Genomic DNA, 13,753 nt, shown 5'->3' on the forward strand with positions numbered 1-13,753 from the left:
AATCAAACTGATCGGTTTTTTTTAAATTTTAATCAGTTTTTTTTTTATAATTTGATTTTTTCAATCAATTTTTTTAAATTTTTTTAATTTAATCAGTTTTTTAATTTTTTTTAGCCACCTCTAGCTACGAGGTTTCATAAAATTATTATTTCTTACATTGTGCATGTAAATGCTCCTGATAATTCTAATAAAAACAAAAAAGACATTTAGGAATAACTATTATATCGCTAACCGAAGGAAGCACAAAAAGAAAATGTTCCCCAAACAAAGGGCATTAACAATAACAATAAAAGAAGTCAAGGGCACAACTGCAAAACAAACCCACCAATCCAAAAGATTAAAAGCAATAACATTAAAGAAAGACAGGGGGTAATATCGTGATAATCCACCCACCTAAAAAAGAATTAAAAAAATGAAAAAAGAAAATCTGAAACGTAGGCTTTAAGTGAGAGAAAAGAGAAACAACAACCAGTAGTCCTTTCTCCCTCACTGTCTCTATTATAGCTACAGTTGTTTTCTTTTAAAAGTGTATTTTAAGTGAGTTTTAAAATTTTTTTATTTTAAATTATTTTTTTAATGTTTTTAAAATTTTTAATATATTATAATTAAAATAAATTTTTAAAAATAAAAAAATATTATTTTAATAATTTTTAAAATAAAAAGTGTATACCATACTCCTTCCTACCTCCAACTTCCAACCACACCACACCCCATTATCATTAAAAAACCGCTACGTTTTCTCTCTTCTTTCTTTTACCATTTCACCCTTCACATTTCCCCTTAATCACACTCACAGCCTCTCACCCCGTTTCTCACTCCATTGTCTCTCCTTCATCTTCATTTTTCTTCTCTCCAGCAGTCCAGCTCTCCTCATTCTCTTCCAAAATTTTCTCTCTAGAAATTCTGAGTGTTTCTCTCTCTAGAAATTCTGAGTGTTTCTCTCTCTGCAATTGTGTCTTTTCTCAGCTTTTGTGGAACAACAACGGTACTTGCTTCAGCTTTCTCTCTCAGGGATTTGACTTAACAATGGAGCTCTCTTGAAGCTGTGCTCTCTGTCTCTGTAGCTTTCAGCTCTGTGAAGCGTAGCTGCCTCAAAATGCTGCGTTTCGAATGCAATTTTAGATCTAAAAGGCGTGTATGAGAAACGAAGCTTGTTTTTAGCTTTCGATCCGTGGAATTTTGAGTGTGTTTTGGTTGGAGAGGTTTTCTTACTTTTTTTCTTAAGATTTGAAAAAAATGAATCGTAGTTTTAGGGCACAGGAATCGCAAATGCAAATGCAAGCAGCAGTGGTGAAGCAAAGACAGCAGTTAAGAGCTAAAATGATGAAAGAAAAAGAAGAAGAGCTTGCTTTGTTTTTAGAAATGAAGAAGCGTGAAAAAGAGCAGAATAATTTGTTTTTAATCAACAATACTGAAGATTTTGAAGCGCCATTTGGTAATAATACTTTTTTTTTGTGTGGATTTGATCTGGTGAAGATGTTTATTTGGTTCAAATTTTTAATTTATTTCATGTTCTGGAATCTGGATGTTGCTATTCCTCCCCCCCCCCCCCCAAAAAAAAAAAAAAAAAAAATAAAATTGCAGGATCAAGACATGGAACTTCTCCGATATTTAATATTTCTTCTTCAACGCCAGCGAGGAAAACAGGAGCTGATGATTTTCTCAATTCCGAGAATGATAAACATGACTATGACTGGTTGGTAACTAGAAACTCATTCTTTTTTTTCCCTTTTCTTGGTCTTGATGTATTCTTAAAAGGTTTAATTCGTGGATTCATATGATTTCCAAGTCTTGTTTCGGCGAGCTTCAAGAGTCATTATCAGTTTATTAAGAAAATAGAATTGAATAAAACTGTTAGAGCTAGAAATCTTCAAGGACCTCCGTTTTTTTTTTTTTTTGGTTGCTTAGTATTACCTTTTCCATTTTGTTTTCTTGCTCTAGTTTTACTTGGTCTTTGTTTAGCTCGGGTCTATTATAAAGAAAAGATTTGAAAGAAAGGGACTATCTATAGAGAAAAAAAGAGATGGGAAAGGAAGAAAACGCGTATAGTTATTGATAATTTGTGCTTTTTCCTTGAAGTGGATGCACTTTGTAGATGTGACTGATGTTAACTTTGCAATACTTCATATCGTTGGAGAAATTCCTGTCATCCTCGAGCATTGACAGAAGCACATTATATTTTGTTGAAATAATACTCTGGTTAAACTCATAATTACTTGCTGATAGCAACTTGATAAGATTCTTGTATCTCCTTCAATAAAGTGTCTTAATTATGACTGCTGAATGTTGGTGTAGAAAGTTTGTACGATGCATTTTATCCCTCTTATTCCTGTCTTAATTGGAAATAAAGAGAGATCCGAAGTTTTTGGTGGAAGGAATGTGACAATTTGATTTCTACTATAGAATCCAAAACCGATGCAAAAATCTTACTGCTGGAGTTGTGGTAATCTAAGTTGCTATCTTTTCTAAGAATAAGCTGAATGGACATCAAAATGAATCCTAGAGGAGGTTGGGCCTAGACCATTTTCTTGTTCTGGAGGATAGGCTTCTGTAAGGTGGAGAAAGCTGACAGTTTCTCATTATTTATAGAAAGTAAAATTCAAGATCTCCAATCATATTTTCAGAGATTGATCATACTTCTCTGGAATAGGCAAACTATCAATTTTCTCCAATTTATATTCTGAGTTTGATCTTATTTCAGCAGCTTGTGGACTTCTTGATAAACTGCCACAATTGTATAATCAGTAGATAGACATATTCTGTTGCCTAACAACGCAACATAAATTTCATAGGTGGAGCTTGTATGTGTATATTATATTATATTAAAAATTCAATTCCTTGTTTCACATAGATGTAATGAGCTAAAAACAGTGCCAGTAAACTGATGTTAATTAGATTTATCATCTGTTTTCAGGCTCCTAACTCCTCCTGGTACCCCTCTTTTTCCTTCTTTGGAGGTGGAATCACAAAAGACCATTATGAGTCAGATTGGTACTCCAAAGGCCTGCCCGACTGCTCTGAAATCTAGAGTAAGAGCACTATTGTTCATATAGTTGCATGTTACTAAAGTTGATTCATGCAATCCACTTTGTTAAAGGAAAAACAGGCACATTGCATTGTTGTCATGGTTTTAGTTGAAAGAAAAGATTGTGTTTAGAAGCATCTGAATTGCATAGAATTTATTGCTCCATATCCATTTTTATTAACAACAAGTCAAACTATGCAAGTTTATTATGAAACAATTGAAGCTTCTGGTATTCATTTATTTGACCAGTTTCCTTGACAAACAACAAACTTGCCTTGAATTCCTGGTTTCTGGATTTCACGAGACCGTGTTAGCTTAAACATCCAATTTTGGAAGAAACAAAGAGTTTTTAACGTTAACCACTAAAGATAATTGTTAAAGAGTTCTGAAACCATAGCTATGCTTGGTGTTTCCTCTCATGTAGTAAAAGTTACTTAAAATTCATGAAAGTGGTCTTCATTTTTATCTTCTTTTTAGAAACTTTTGGTCTTATGATGCTTGAGTTCACAACTAATATGCTAAGTGAATTCTGTTCGTTGTGGTCATAGCTAGCTAGCCCTCAGCCAGATCCTGTTCGAAGGGGCAACTTGGTATCCAAACAACCCGCTTCCTCCCCTGGGTTGAACTCTTCAGGTGCAGCAATGCGCAGGCCCTCATCATCTGGTGGTCCAGGATCTAGGCCTTCAACACCAACTGGATGCCCCACGCTGACTACAGGTTCTAAACCTTCAAGATCATCAACACCTACCTCTCGGGCCACTCTGTCCTCATCTAAGCCCACAGTTTCCGCAGCTAAGCCAACTGTCTCTGCAGCTAAATCGACTACTTCTACAATGAAGTCCACAGTTCCTGCAAGATCCTCAACACCATCAAGGTCAACACGATCTTCAACGCCGACTGCAAGGCCCTCTATACCCCCATCTAAGTCGACATCAAGGGCTGCAACCCCAACTCGACGGCCATCCACTCCATCTAGTTCACCAAGCCTATCTGCTCCTCCTGCTAAGTCATCATCTTTAGTTACCAAGTCAGCTCCTACAGTTACCAAGTCAGCTCCCACAGTTGCTAGAAATCCTGTCCCATCACGTGGCTCTTCGCCAACAGTGAAATCTAGGCCATGGAAGCCCTCAGAGATGCCTGGTTTTTCACTTGATGCTCCTCCAAATTTAAGAACTACAGTACCTGAACGGCCACTTTCAGCTACTAGGGGTAGGCCTGGAGCACCCAGTGCTCGATCTTCCTCTGTTGAGCCTACTCCTAATGGACGTCCAAGACGACAGTCATGCTCTCCATCAAGAGGGCGTGGCCCCAATGGCATTATGCACCCCAGTGGGAGTTCTGTTCCTGCATTTAGTCGTGGGCATTCTAAAATTAATGACAATGTTAGCCCTGTTGTTATTGGAACCAAAATGGTTGACAGAGTGATAAATATGCGAAAGCTGGCACCTCCCAAGCAAGATGACAAACATTCTCCTCGTTTTCTGACTGGGAAGTCTTCATCTCCAGACAGCTTAGGCTTTGGAAGAACACTCTCAAAGAAATCTTTGGATATGGCCATTAGACATATGGTATGTATAGTCCATTAAGTCTATTTTTTATTTTGAACTGGAGACAAGAACCCTTGGTGGTAGAACATAAGTGTTTCCAAGTGGATAATTTCTAATCCTTTTACCGCATCAATATTTCACGAGATAGCTATCTTTTATTTCTTCTATATGTTGATTTGTTTCCAGTTTTCATGAAGTCAAACAAAATTTGACGTAGTTTCATTTCTTTTCTTATTTTATTCCACATCTCTCTCAGTTCCTTGAGACAATATTCATCCAAAGTGATAGAGAGATCGAGTTGAGCAACTACGTGCTTTATTTATCCAGTTATTTGTTCTGATTTTGTTTTGTCTGTGCAGGACATAAGGCGCACCATTCCTGGTAATTTACGGCCTTTGATGACCAATATCCCAGCATCTTCGATGTACAGTGTGAGATCAGGGCATACAAGAAGCAGAACAGTTAGTGTTTCAGACTCTCCGCTTGCCACAAGCAGTAATGCTAGTTCAGAAGTGAGTGTCAACAACAATGGTCTTTGTTTGGATGGGATTGAATTAGAAGATGATATTGGCAGTGGGAGAGGTGGGCGTTCTCCTCTACGAGGCAGGTGATGTTCAGAATTAAACATTTGAGTTATGAACTCCCATTCTAATCACCACGTGTATTCTTCTGGGTCCTCAACCAGCTTGACACTTAAAAGAGGAACCTATTTCCAGGGAAAAAAAAAAAAAGAGAAGGAAAAACTGACCAGAGCCTTCTTTCTATGTTTGATGTAGAGTTTGCTAGATTGGTTGGCGATTAAGTTTTATGTGATCCGTTGCCTTTGTATAATTAGGAAAATCAGTTATAAGTAGAACAGTCTTTATTGCAAATTTTCTACAGGTGGGGTATTCTGAATAAACCACCTCCCCCCTTCCACCTCTGCCTAGCATATTCTCAAGATTTTTTGTCACTTATCTGGCATTCCAATATGAATAGAACGAACGAGGTTATAAAAAATTGCAGATGCTTACTGGTTTTGGATTTCAGCACTCTTGTCAAGAAAAATGACAGCAGAATTTTTGGGTAAGTGGGCTCGCATTTTACCAGCCTACTTTGTGACCAACGCCAGGGGGGGATTTAATGCTGTATCATTATCCATGCTCGATGCCTTTCATTTGCGTTTGTTTTGCTACGGAAAAAACATTTAGGATGCTCGGTAAGCAATGCTGTAAAAAATAGTATGGTGATAGAATGATGTTGGTGATAGTGATAGTGGTTATAGTGGTAGTGGTAAGGATGCTTGTAGATGTGGTGGTTATGTAGCGATGAATGATGGTGATGATAATGGCTTTTTATCCATAAAGAGAGAGAAACTTCGTAAGACTCTGTGTGGGTGTAGGTTACATAACAATATTTAAGGTTATTTTGTGGGTTCAAGGTTGTGTATGTATATAGCTTTGGATCCGTGTGGGTGTGACCGTACAAAGACAAAGTGGTCTTTGCGGTTATCATCTATAATTTTGAATTATTTTGGAACAAATACCTAGAAATGTAGTTGACCACTGTGAAAGTTGTCCTCAATCTAGGCGTAGTAGATTGCGAACCGTTGATGATGACTATTAGACCGATTCTTGAGATGACACCTGTACAAGCACTCTCACATTTAGATGCATGTATGTTTTGTTCCTTTGGTTGATGGCATATAGCGTGTTTAACCAGAGAACAGTATGTTGAGTGTACCGTCTTGTCCTGAGGTTTGGATGGCTCAACGGCATCTGATTTGAGCCTTCTGTCCAAGGATATTAGCATTTGAAGATGGCATGCTTTGAACTCAGTGGACCATCAAAGCCTTCGGGGATCCAAACCGATAACATATGCTCCTGGGAGGCACTGGGCCTCCAGGGTACCCGGGATCAAACTTGGGACTTGTGGTCGTGTGAGCCTAGTCTGAGTTGCGGTTACTCGGATGAGTTTCATGGCAAAATCTACTCCAGGTCCAGTTGCAGGTAGGCATAGACGTAACCAGAGAGTATCAACTCCCAGCCCATTGGCGAGGCAAAGATTCAAACTTTGCAGAATAGATGAAGTTACTCGTAACTCCATCCCTCCAACTAAACATTTTCATGGAAAAAAAACCTACGATAAGTGCGAAGTAGGGGATTAAGACCGCCGAAGCAGGCAAATAGAACACTTTTGAGCTGTACAAAAGAGACTGGGATAAGAAGATAAAAGGGGTCAAGCTTTGCAAGCAGCGTCATTTCCAACTCCAGCGCTTGGAAGCTGAACCACATGCAGTAATGTTACTCGCGTACCCATAGCCATGAGATATGAGTTAAGATTAATCCCCAAAGAAATAGGCCCTCAGAAGGGACCATCTTCTTTTTCCAGATAAAGTCGTTCGGTAGCAAGACCACATAACTCAACTAAAAACCAAATAGTCGGACCACAAAAACAGCGCCCAGCGGCCCAACACATCAGATTTTCCATGATTGCTTTAAAAGATTCATTAGCTTGCCAACATCCATATGATAAAAACAGGATTGCACTGCCCCCAATCTTGCTTTTCAAGCTCAAACACACATCCACCGCGTAGGACAACAGATGAACTGGATTGTTGGAATCATGAAATCACCAAACTTCGTGCTCCTGGGGCATCCGGCTTTACAGTCTCCAACCTCAGAATAACAGCATACTGCTAGAAAAAGCTGTTGTGAAATTTTATAAGCAATTTATCAAATCATAAACCTGCTCAAATGCCCTAGTTGTGTACACAATGAAGGCATAAAAAAGCAGTCTAGTATAACAGGGAACCATATCTAAAAAGATTAGCCAAACCAACCAAATTCTAATGAGCTCTTGCACCTCTTTCAATAAATGGAGAATGAAAGCAACAACAAAATTATCAAGCAACAGCTACAGGCTCAGGAGCAGTCACCACAGTATTAGCCTTGATAGAAGTAGTTACTCCTGTGGCATCACAGGTTTTAGCAGCATTAGCAGTGGATGATGCTGCTGCTAGGGAATGCTTCAGGTGAGGAGGTGTATCATGCTTCAATTTCAATAGTATTTGCCGCATCCTTGAGAGTTCAGTCGGTTTCCCAGGCTTCGGGCCTTGAATCACAACAATAGCAGGCTTCTTCTCCTGATCTTTCTTCCCTTTCCTCTTCTCTATAGCTGGCACTTCATTAGGAATGAGCTCTGCAATTGACTTCCAATAATTCTTATCAGCCTCAGCATGGAATTTTTCTTGGTTGACCAGAAATAACTACAAAGAAGAAGATGCAAGTCAGAAAACAATATGATTCACTATTTCATTACTCTTCAGACATCAGAACCAAAACTTTCTATTTAAAATACTAACTTTACAGGCAGTGCAGCATTTCCTAATAACAGCAAATTTCACCGCTCAATTTTCAGCCAAAGGAAATGGTGATTTAAGTTCATTAGTAAGTTAAGCACTGAGCAGCCACCCTAGCCATGGAAATAACATCCACTTATCTAATTTAATATATCAATTTACAAAAGTTATGCATGTAAAAGTGCAAGATCTACCATACTAGTTTCAATCATTTTCCTTCCCAGTTTGCAGTAGATCAGTGCCCTTCTAAATCAATGGGCATAGAGTATAATCTATAAAATCAAAAACAGGTAACCTACTTTCACCATGCAGCGTAAAATGAGCTTTCAAGGACAAGGATGGCACCTTTGGTAGTCATGCTGCAAAGGAAGTTGTGGACCCAGAAAATGCCAAACAAAATCTTCAAAAGTGAAAAGGCTAGATAGATAACTTATATTTATATATACATTTGTTTTTGGAGAAAATATCAAATCTGATCACTCCGAAGATTATATTATGACCATGCTACATGGGTGTGCATAGTTTCTGCACCGTGTTAGATGCTTTCTGCTTATAAACATGACCTTTTTCTTTCAAGTTGCCAAGAATTGGCTGCACATGTAAAAATCAATTGCTTGACAATATTGAACTAACATGTATCATTCTACATTTGGGACCTCAGTGAAAAGATTACATGACTAGTATGAACCAATTGATAAATGACTATGGAGTAGTTGATAGAAATTTTTGGCATGGAAACAAGTAGCATCTACAGATGTGATAATAACTTGGACAACTTCAGTGATGATGGAGTGAAACTATATAGGCCCTACCTCCTTTACCATAGATGTTTTAAATTAATAATAATCCAGAATTCAAATATATAGTACTATGAATCTTGAGCACAAGATCCTAATTTGCTTAGCCCTTCAGGAATCCAATCGAGTCACAACAAGCTATCCTTGAGTAGGAATCAATTGGTTTCTTATCCCATTCTAACTCACATTGTCGACCAGGAGAGCAAATGCAGTGTTACATGTTGCACTATGTTTACTCTCAGAGAATGACATCATCCAAATAATTCAAAACCTGAATGCATCCAATGCAACTACTCCAGACTTCTAATTCTTCCAATGATCATATTAGAGTCCTAGCCACATAGAAGTTACAGTAGCATGAAACAAACATGCCGCGTTACACTTTTAAGCATATTGCACCAAAAAATGGTTTAACCAAGCTCTATGGTTTAACTTTCTTGCACATGCTATACCACATAACAACACCTCTACAGTGGATTTAGAACATCTTTACATTCCCAGGCATATACAGCACGCTCAAATGAAAGCTTAAATGACAATAAAAATAATATTTGCACCACTCCATGGTCCAAAAGTTAACAGAGCCGAGATGCAAACATTCTCAAACAAAGAACAAAGAAAACAGCAACATCTGCTCAGAGAAAACCTGACCTTCTCTTTTTCCCTGTTAGTGGTTTTATTATTCTCACAAGTGAACTGCCTCTTCTTGTAAAATTCAACTTTGTAATCTTCAGCTTCCTTGATTATTTGGCTCAATACCTCCTTTTCCCTCCTCTCCTTGTCCTCCAATAGTATCACGTTTTGCCTTGGTTTCAAAAAACCAGCAACCATAATTAACTAAGATCATCTTTATTTAAGCAAACACACACACACTTTCATCAGATTGAATCATACACGAACACAATCAAATATATAAACAGAATTACAGATTTCTTTAATCATTTCAAACATAATTCTTGATCAGTACAAATCAATGATGTTTCACTGATTGAAACAAGTATTAAATTCTTTTCAGTGATCAGAACTCCTAATTATAATGGACACTCAAATTTCACTACACAGAACGAATTAAAAAATATCTACAGTTTTTAATCGAATTACCTTTAGTTTTTCCTTTCTAATTTTCTCAGGAGTCACACAGAAATTATCAAACAAAGGCCAAAAAAATTAAATCAAATTAATTAGACGTACCTTCTCCATTCTACGAGAGCAAGTCCCTGCTCAGCCTCCGTCTCCGACGGTGACAGCGAAATCCGACCCTCCGATCCACCAAAATCTCCGTTCTCTTGAGGTGAGAACTGGCCGTAGATCGGTGGCTGCGCCTTGAAAACATCGTCGCCGGTGGCGAATGATTCATCGAAGGGCTGTGAATTGTAACCCGCGTAGGAATCGTCGTCGTCAAACGGACGAGTTGACTCACTTTGTTCGAACGACTCGGCAAATGCGGACATTGTTTTTTGCGTTGGTCTCTCCTTCTCCCTCTCCCTCTCTCTGGGTTTCAGGCAGTTAAAAATGAGAGTTTGGTTAGAGCGTGATCGTATTCGGAGCGGATAAATTAATTGGCGGGCTTGAGCTTTGGTGTGTACATGGGCCTAATAATTAGGCTCCTTTTTATGGGCCGTTTGTTGTGTTTTTCTCTTTTCTATTTTTTTACGGGTTTTATTAGCTTAAACCCATTCGACGGGGTAGAGGAGGGACGTCATGTTTATTATTCTTTTCTGTTATTTTTGTTGATTTAAAAATTAATGTTTGTTTCTTATATAAAAAGAGAGAGGGAGAGGGAGAGGGAGTTTATACACTAGGATTGATTTTACAAACAGTGTTAAAAAATAATAAATTGCACGACACTTTACCATTAGCTGAAGCTTGAAATTAAAATATGTAATTTATTATAGTTTTCCATTGCACGAGTAAAAATCATTTGGTAATTCATTTTAAAAGCAATATATATATATATATAAAAATGAGGCATATTAAATGAGATAAATAGATAAATTATACGATTACTAAATAAAATCTTAAACATATTTATCCACCGTGATTTTAGTTTATGTCCATATCAAACTTTGGACTGCCTTTAATCTCAACAACAAGGCTCTATGTATATATATTGTACTCCTAGCTAATTTTGATATAATTTATAATTGCTTTGATTGGATGAAAGGAGGGTATGAAAATTAAAATAATAATAACAACCTTGAGTTATTTAAGAATAATAGTATATTCATACCGGTTTTTGCATATTAATCAAGATTAAATTTTATTTCTGAATTATTTTAAGAATTCACTCTTAAATTGACATGATGTATTGGAAAGAATTTAATAAAAAATTTAAAATATTGATGTCACTATTTCAATTACACGGATAAAAAAATGAATTACTCAATCTTTGTTCCCTTAATATAAATAAAATAGACATATAAAATGCCACTAAACAAATAAAAAATGACAAGATACATGAAATATAAATATATCATGAATTCTTTTATTCAAATGTACAACATTTTTTTATTTTTAACTTTTTTTAATATATTTATTTTTATAAAATATCAATGTATTCTTTACAAAATTACTGATTTTACCATCAAAGAGTTATTATAATTATAAAAATAAATCTTTTGAAGGCACCAATTACTAATTATATGTTACTATTATAGTTGCTGATTACTTGGTTTACCAGGTATTATCTATTGCTGATTATTAACTTTTTAAATTTTCTATATTAAATTATTTAGATATCTTAACTATACAAAATAAATCAAATAGGTGAAACTAAAAGATTAGCTACCCATATAAGATATCAACCTAATTACGAAGCATGTTAAATTTTGATACTCATCGCCCAGCTGTGATGTAAACTGTGACAAAAGTCCTGCTTGGCATTTTTGTTGTTTTGTTTGACGTTAAAATTATTTAATTAGAGAAAGAAAGAAAGTGTTAATGATCAGGACCCATGATTGACACCAAGCCTGGTACAACAGGTCATACATCACGTGCTATTGTGCTGGATGAGATTCAAATTTTTTGTTTTCCTTTCTGGCTCCCTGGCCCACCGCTCGTGTTTGTATTCCTGTGATCATCTTTGTTATTGTTACGGGTGGTTATTTTTTAATATATTTTTTATTTAAATATATATTAAAATAGTATTTTTTTATTTATAAAATTTTATTTTTAATATTATTACATCAAAACGATTTAAAAATATTATATTAAAATAAAAAATATTTTTTATTAAATATTTTAAAAATACAATAATAAACAAACTACATGGATTAAAAAATCCAAAAACTTTATTTAGAACTTTCGAATTTTGATTTTCTATCTTGGAATTTTATCAGATGTCATTTTTGCAGGCGTGAATTTCAATCTCCCTTGGCCTTGTTCCGTGCTCATCAATATTTTGTGTTCTCTTATGTGCTGCAACTCGCGAATAATCACTTTTTGAGTGGAGGTTTTTTATATACATATATATTGTAATTAAATTCGATAATACTGTTAAATTTGAATTTTACAAAAATAAATAAATTCGTATGTTTTGAATATATTTTTATTATTGAATTCATTTAATTTTATTTTATATATTACATTCAACACCTTCATCCTATGCAAATTATTCTTCCCTAGCATCACGACAAGTAGCTCAAAATCAAAATCAAATTCTAATACCTTTTTTCAAGCTCCTACTTTCTCGCGACTACGCCAGCCACGAATTCAAGGATAACCAATATGATCTACAATGGGACAAGAAGAAAGGATAGGAGTAGAATGTTTTGATGATGGTGTGGTCGAGGTTCTAATAGTGATGCATGTTTGCTGCCAACAAAAGAGATAAAAGTGATAAAAACAGGTAATTAAATATTTTAAAAAGTTATTTTTAACATTAATTTATTATTTTTAATGTAGCAAGTCAAAGCTGCTGTTCTTAACTTTATTTTTAGATTACTTTTAAACATTGAATTTTATTTTAAATTAAAATTTTAATATTCAAAATCATCTTTAACACTGCACTACAAAACCTTATATGATATTTTCATATCATATAACTTCTCGATTAATTTTTTTTAAATCATTGAATCATTGAAACTTTATTTGTTTTTATATTTTAAAAACGCTTTTGAAAATTTAAATTTTTTTATTTTTTTTGCTTCAAATTAATATTTTTTTAGTATTTTTAGATCATTTTGATGTGCTGATATCAAAAATATTTTTTAAAAAATCAAAAAAATATTATTTTAATATATTTTAAAATAAAAAATACTTTAAAAAATAATTATAATCATATTTTCAAATACACTTTTAATCCATCAAGAAGCTTTCCCCTCCGTCCACTTAATTCTAAAATAGTAATAATGACAACTTTAATCATGTTTTCATGTTCCAAATGAATACTTTCCTTCTTTTTATTATTCTTCGTAGGTTTTTTTTACAAAACATGCATTGACCCAGTCACAATCGTGTAATAAGAACAAGAACTCGAGTTTTTTTTCTACTAAATCTCTTTGCTTCTCATTCCTCGAGAATCATAAAGATTTTTTTAAAATTTGAATTTTTTCATTCGGTGATTCTAAACAGGAAATTGAATTCAATTTAATTAAGAGAGATTTAAATATGCTATAAGTAATTTATGAGAATGAACAAGAGGGTAAATGATATTTGAGAATATGGTACTGGTTGTTTTTCAAAGTGTTTTTTATAAAGTTATCAATACATTAAAATAATTTCAAAACATCAAAAATATATTAATTTAAAATAAAAAAAAATAAAATTTTTTAAAAATACTTTCCAACAGCAGCGCAGAAGTTTTGCCTGTGGATTAACCATTGGATTTTAACAAAACAGCAAAAACATACTATAGATCTAAATTCAATAATTCAATATTAAGGCAACCAGAGAATTATGAAATAATTCAATAATTTAATTGTTTTGATAATAAATTCATGTCGGAGCTCAATACACATATAAGTCTATGTGTTGGGAATTCGAGAGCTAAGAGCAGCAATAAAAACACACGTTGACAACATCCACCCCTTGATAAAAAAAAATA

General features: G+C 34.8%; 2 protein-coding genes across 2 annotated transcripts; one reads left to right on the forward strand and one right to left on the reverse strand.

The window, feature by feature from the left end:
• The first annotated feature begins 755 nt into the window (after nt 1-755).
• Nucleotides 756-5,494, forward strand: LOC133705003 (uncharacterized). The gene is made up of 5 exons (XM_062130088.1): nt 756-1,435; nt 1,585-1,696; nt 2,915-3,029; nt 3,574-4,593; nt 4,932-5,494. The coding sequence occupies exons 1-5, from the start codon at nt 1,237-1,239 to the stop codon at nt 5,181-5,183; spliced, it is 1,698 nt and encodes a 565-aa protein (XP_061986072.1). The 5' UTR covers nt 756-1,236; the 3' UTR covers nt 5,184-5,494.
• A 1,753-nt stretch (nt 5,495-7,247) lies between these two features.
• On the reverse strand, nt 7,248-10,238 carry LOC133705004 (clathrin light chain 2-like). The gene is made up of 3 exons (XM_062130089.1): nt 9,901-10,238; nt 9,361-9,514; nt 7,248-7,819 (listed from the first exon to the last, which is right to left on the reverse strand). The coding sequence occupies exons 1-3, from the start codon at nt 10,158-10,160 to the stop codon at nt 7,457-7,459; spliced, it is 777 nt and encodes a 258-aa protein (XP_061986073.1). The 5' UTR covers nt 10,161-10,238; the 3' UTR covers nt 7,248-7,456.
• Nucleotides 10,239-13,753: the final 3,515 nt, after the last annotated feature.

This window comes from Populus nigra, chromosome 10 (assembly GCF_951802175.1).
Source record: "Populus nigra chromosome 10, ddPopNigr1.1, whole genome shotgun sequence".
Classification (NCBI taxonomy): Eukaryota; Viridiplantae; Streptophyta; class Magnoliopsida; order Malpighiales; family Salicaceae; genus Populus; species Populus nigra.

Coding starts and splice junctions, on each gene's coding strand:
- LOC133705003 (XM_062130088.1), top strand. CDS start 1,237: ATGAATCGTAGTTTTAGGGCACAGGAATCGCAAATGCAAATGCAAGCA. Junction 1,436..1,584: donor AGATTTTGAAGCGCCATTTG/GTAATAATACTT, acceptor ATAAAATTGCAG/GATCAAGACATGGAACTTCT. Junction 4,594..4,931: donor ATATGGCCATTAGACATATG/GTATGTATAGTC, acceptor TTGTCTGTGCAG/GACATAAGGCGCACCATTCC.
- LOC133705004 (XM_062130089.1), bottom strand. CDS start 10,160: ATGTCCGCATTTGCCGAGTCGTTCGAACAAAGTGAGTCAACTCGTCCG. Junction 9,515..9,900: donor GCTCTCGTAGAATGGAGAAG/GTACGTCTAATT, acceptor TTTGAAACCAAG/GCAAAACGTGATACTATTGG. Junction 7,820..9,360: donor CTAACAGGGAAAAAGAGAAG/GTCAGGTTTTCT, acceptor TCTTCTTTGTAG/TTATTTCTGGTCAACCAAGA.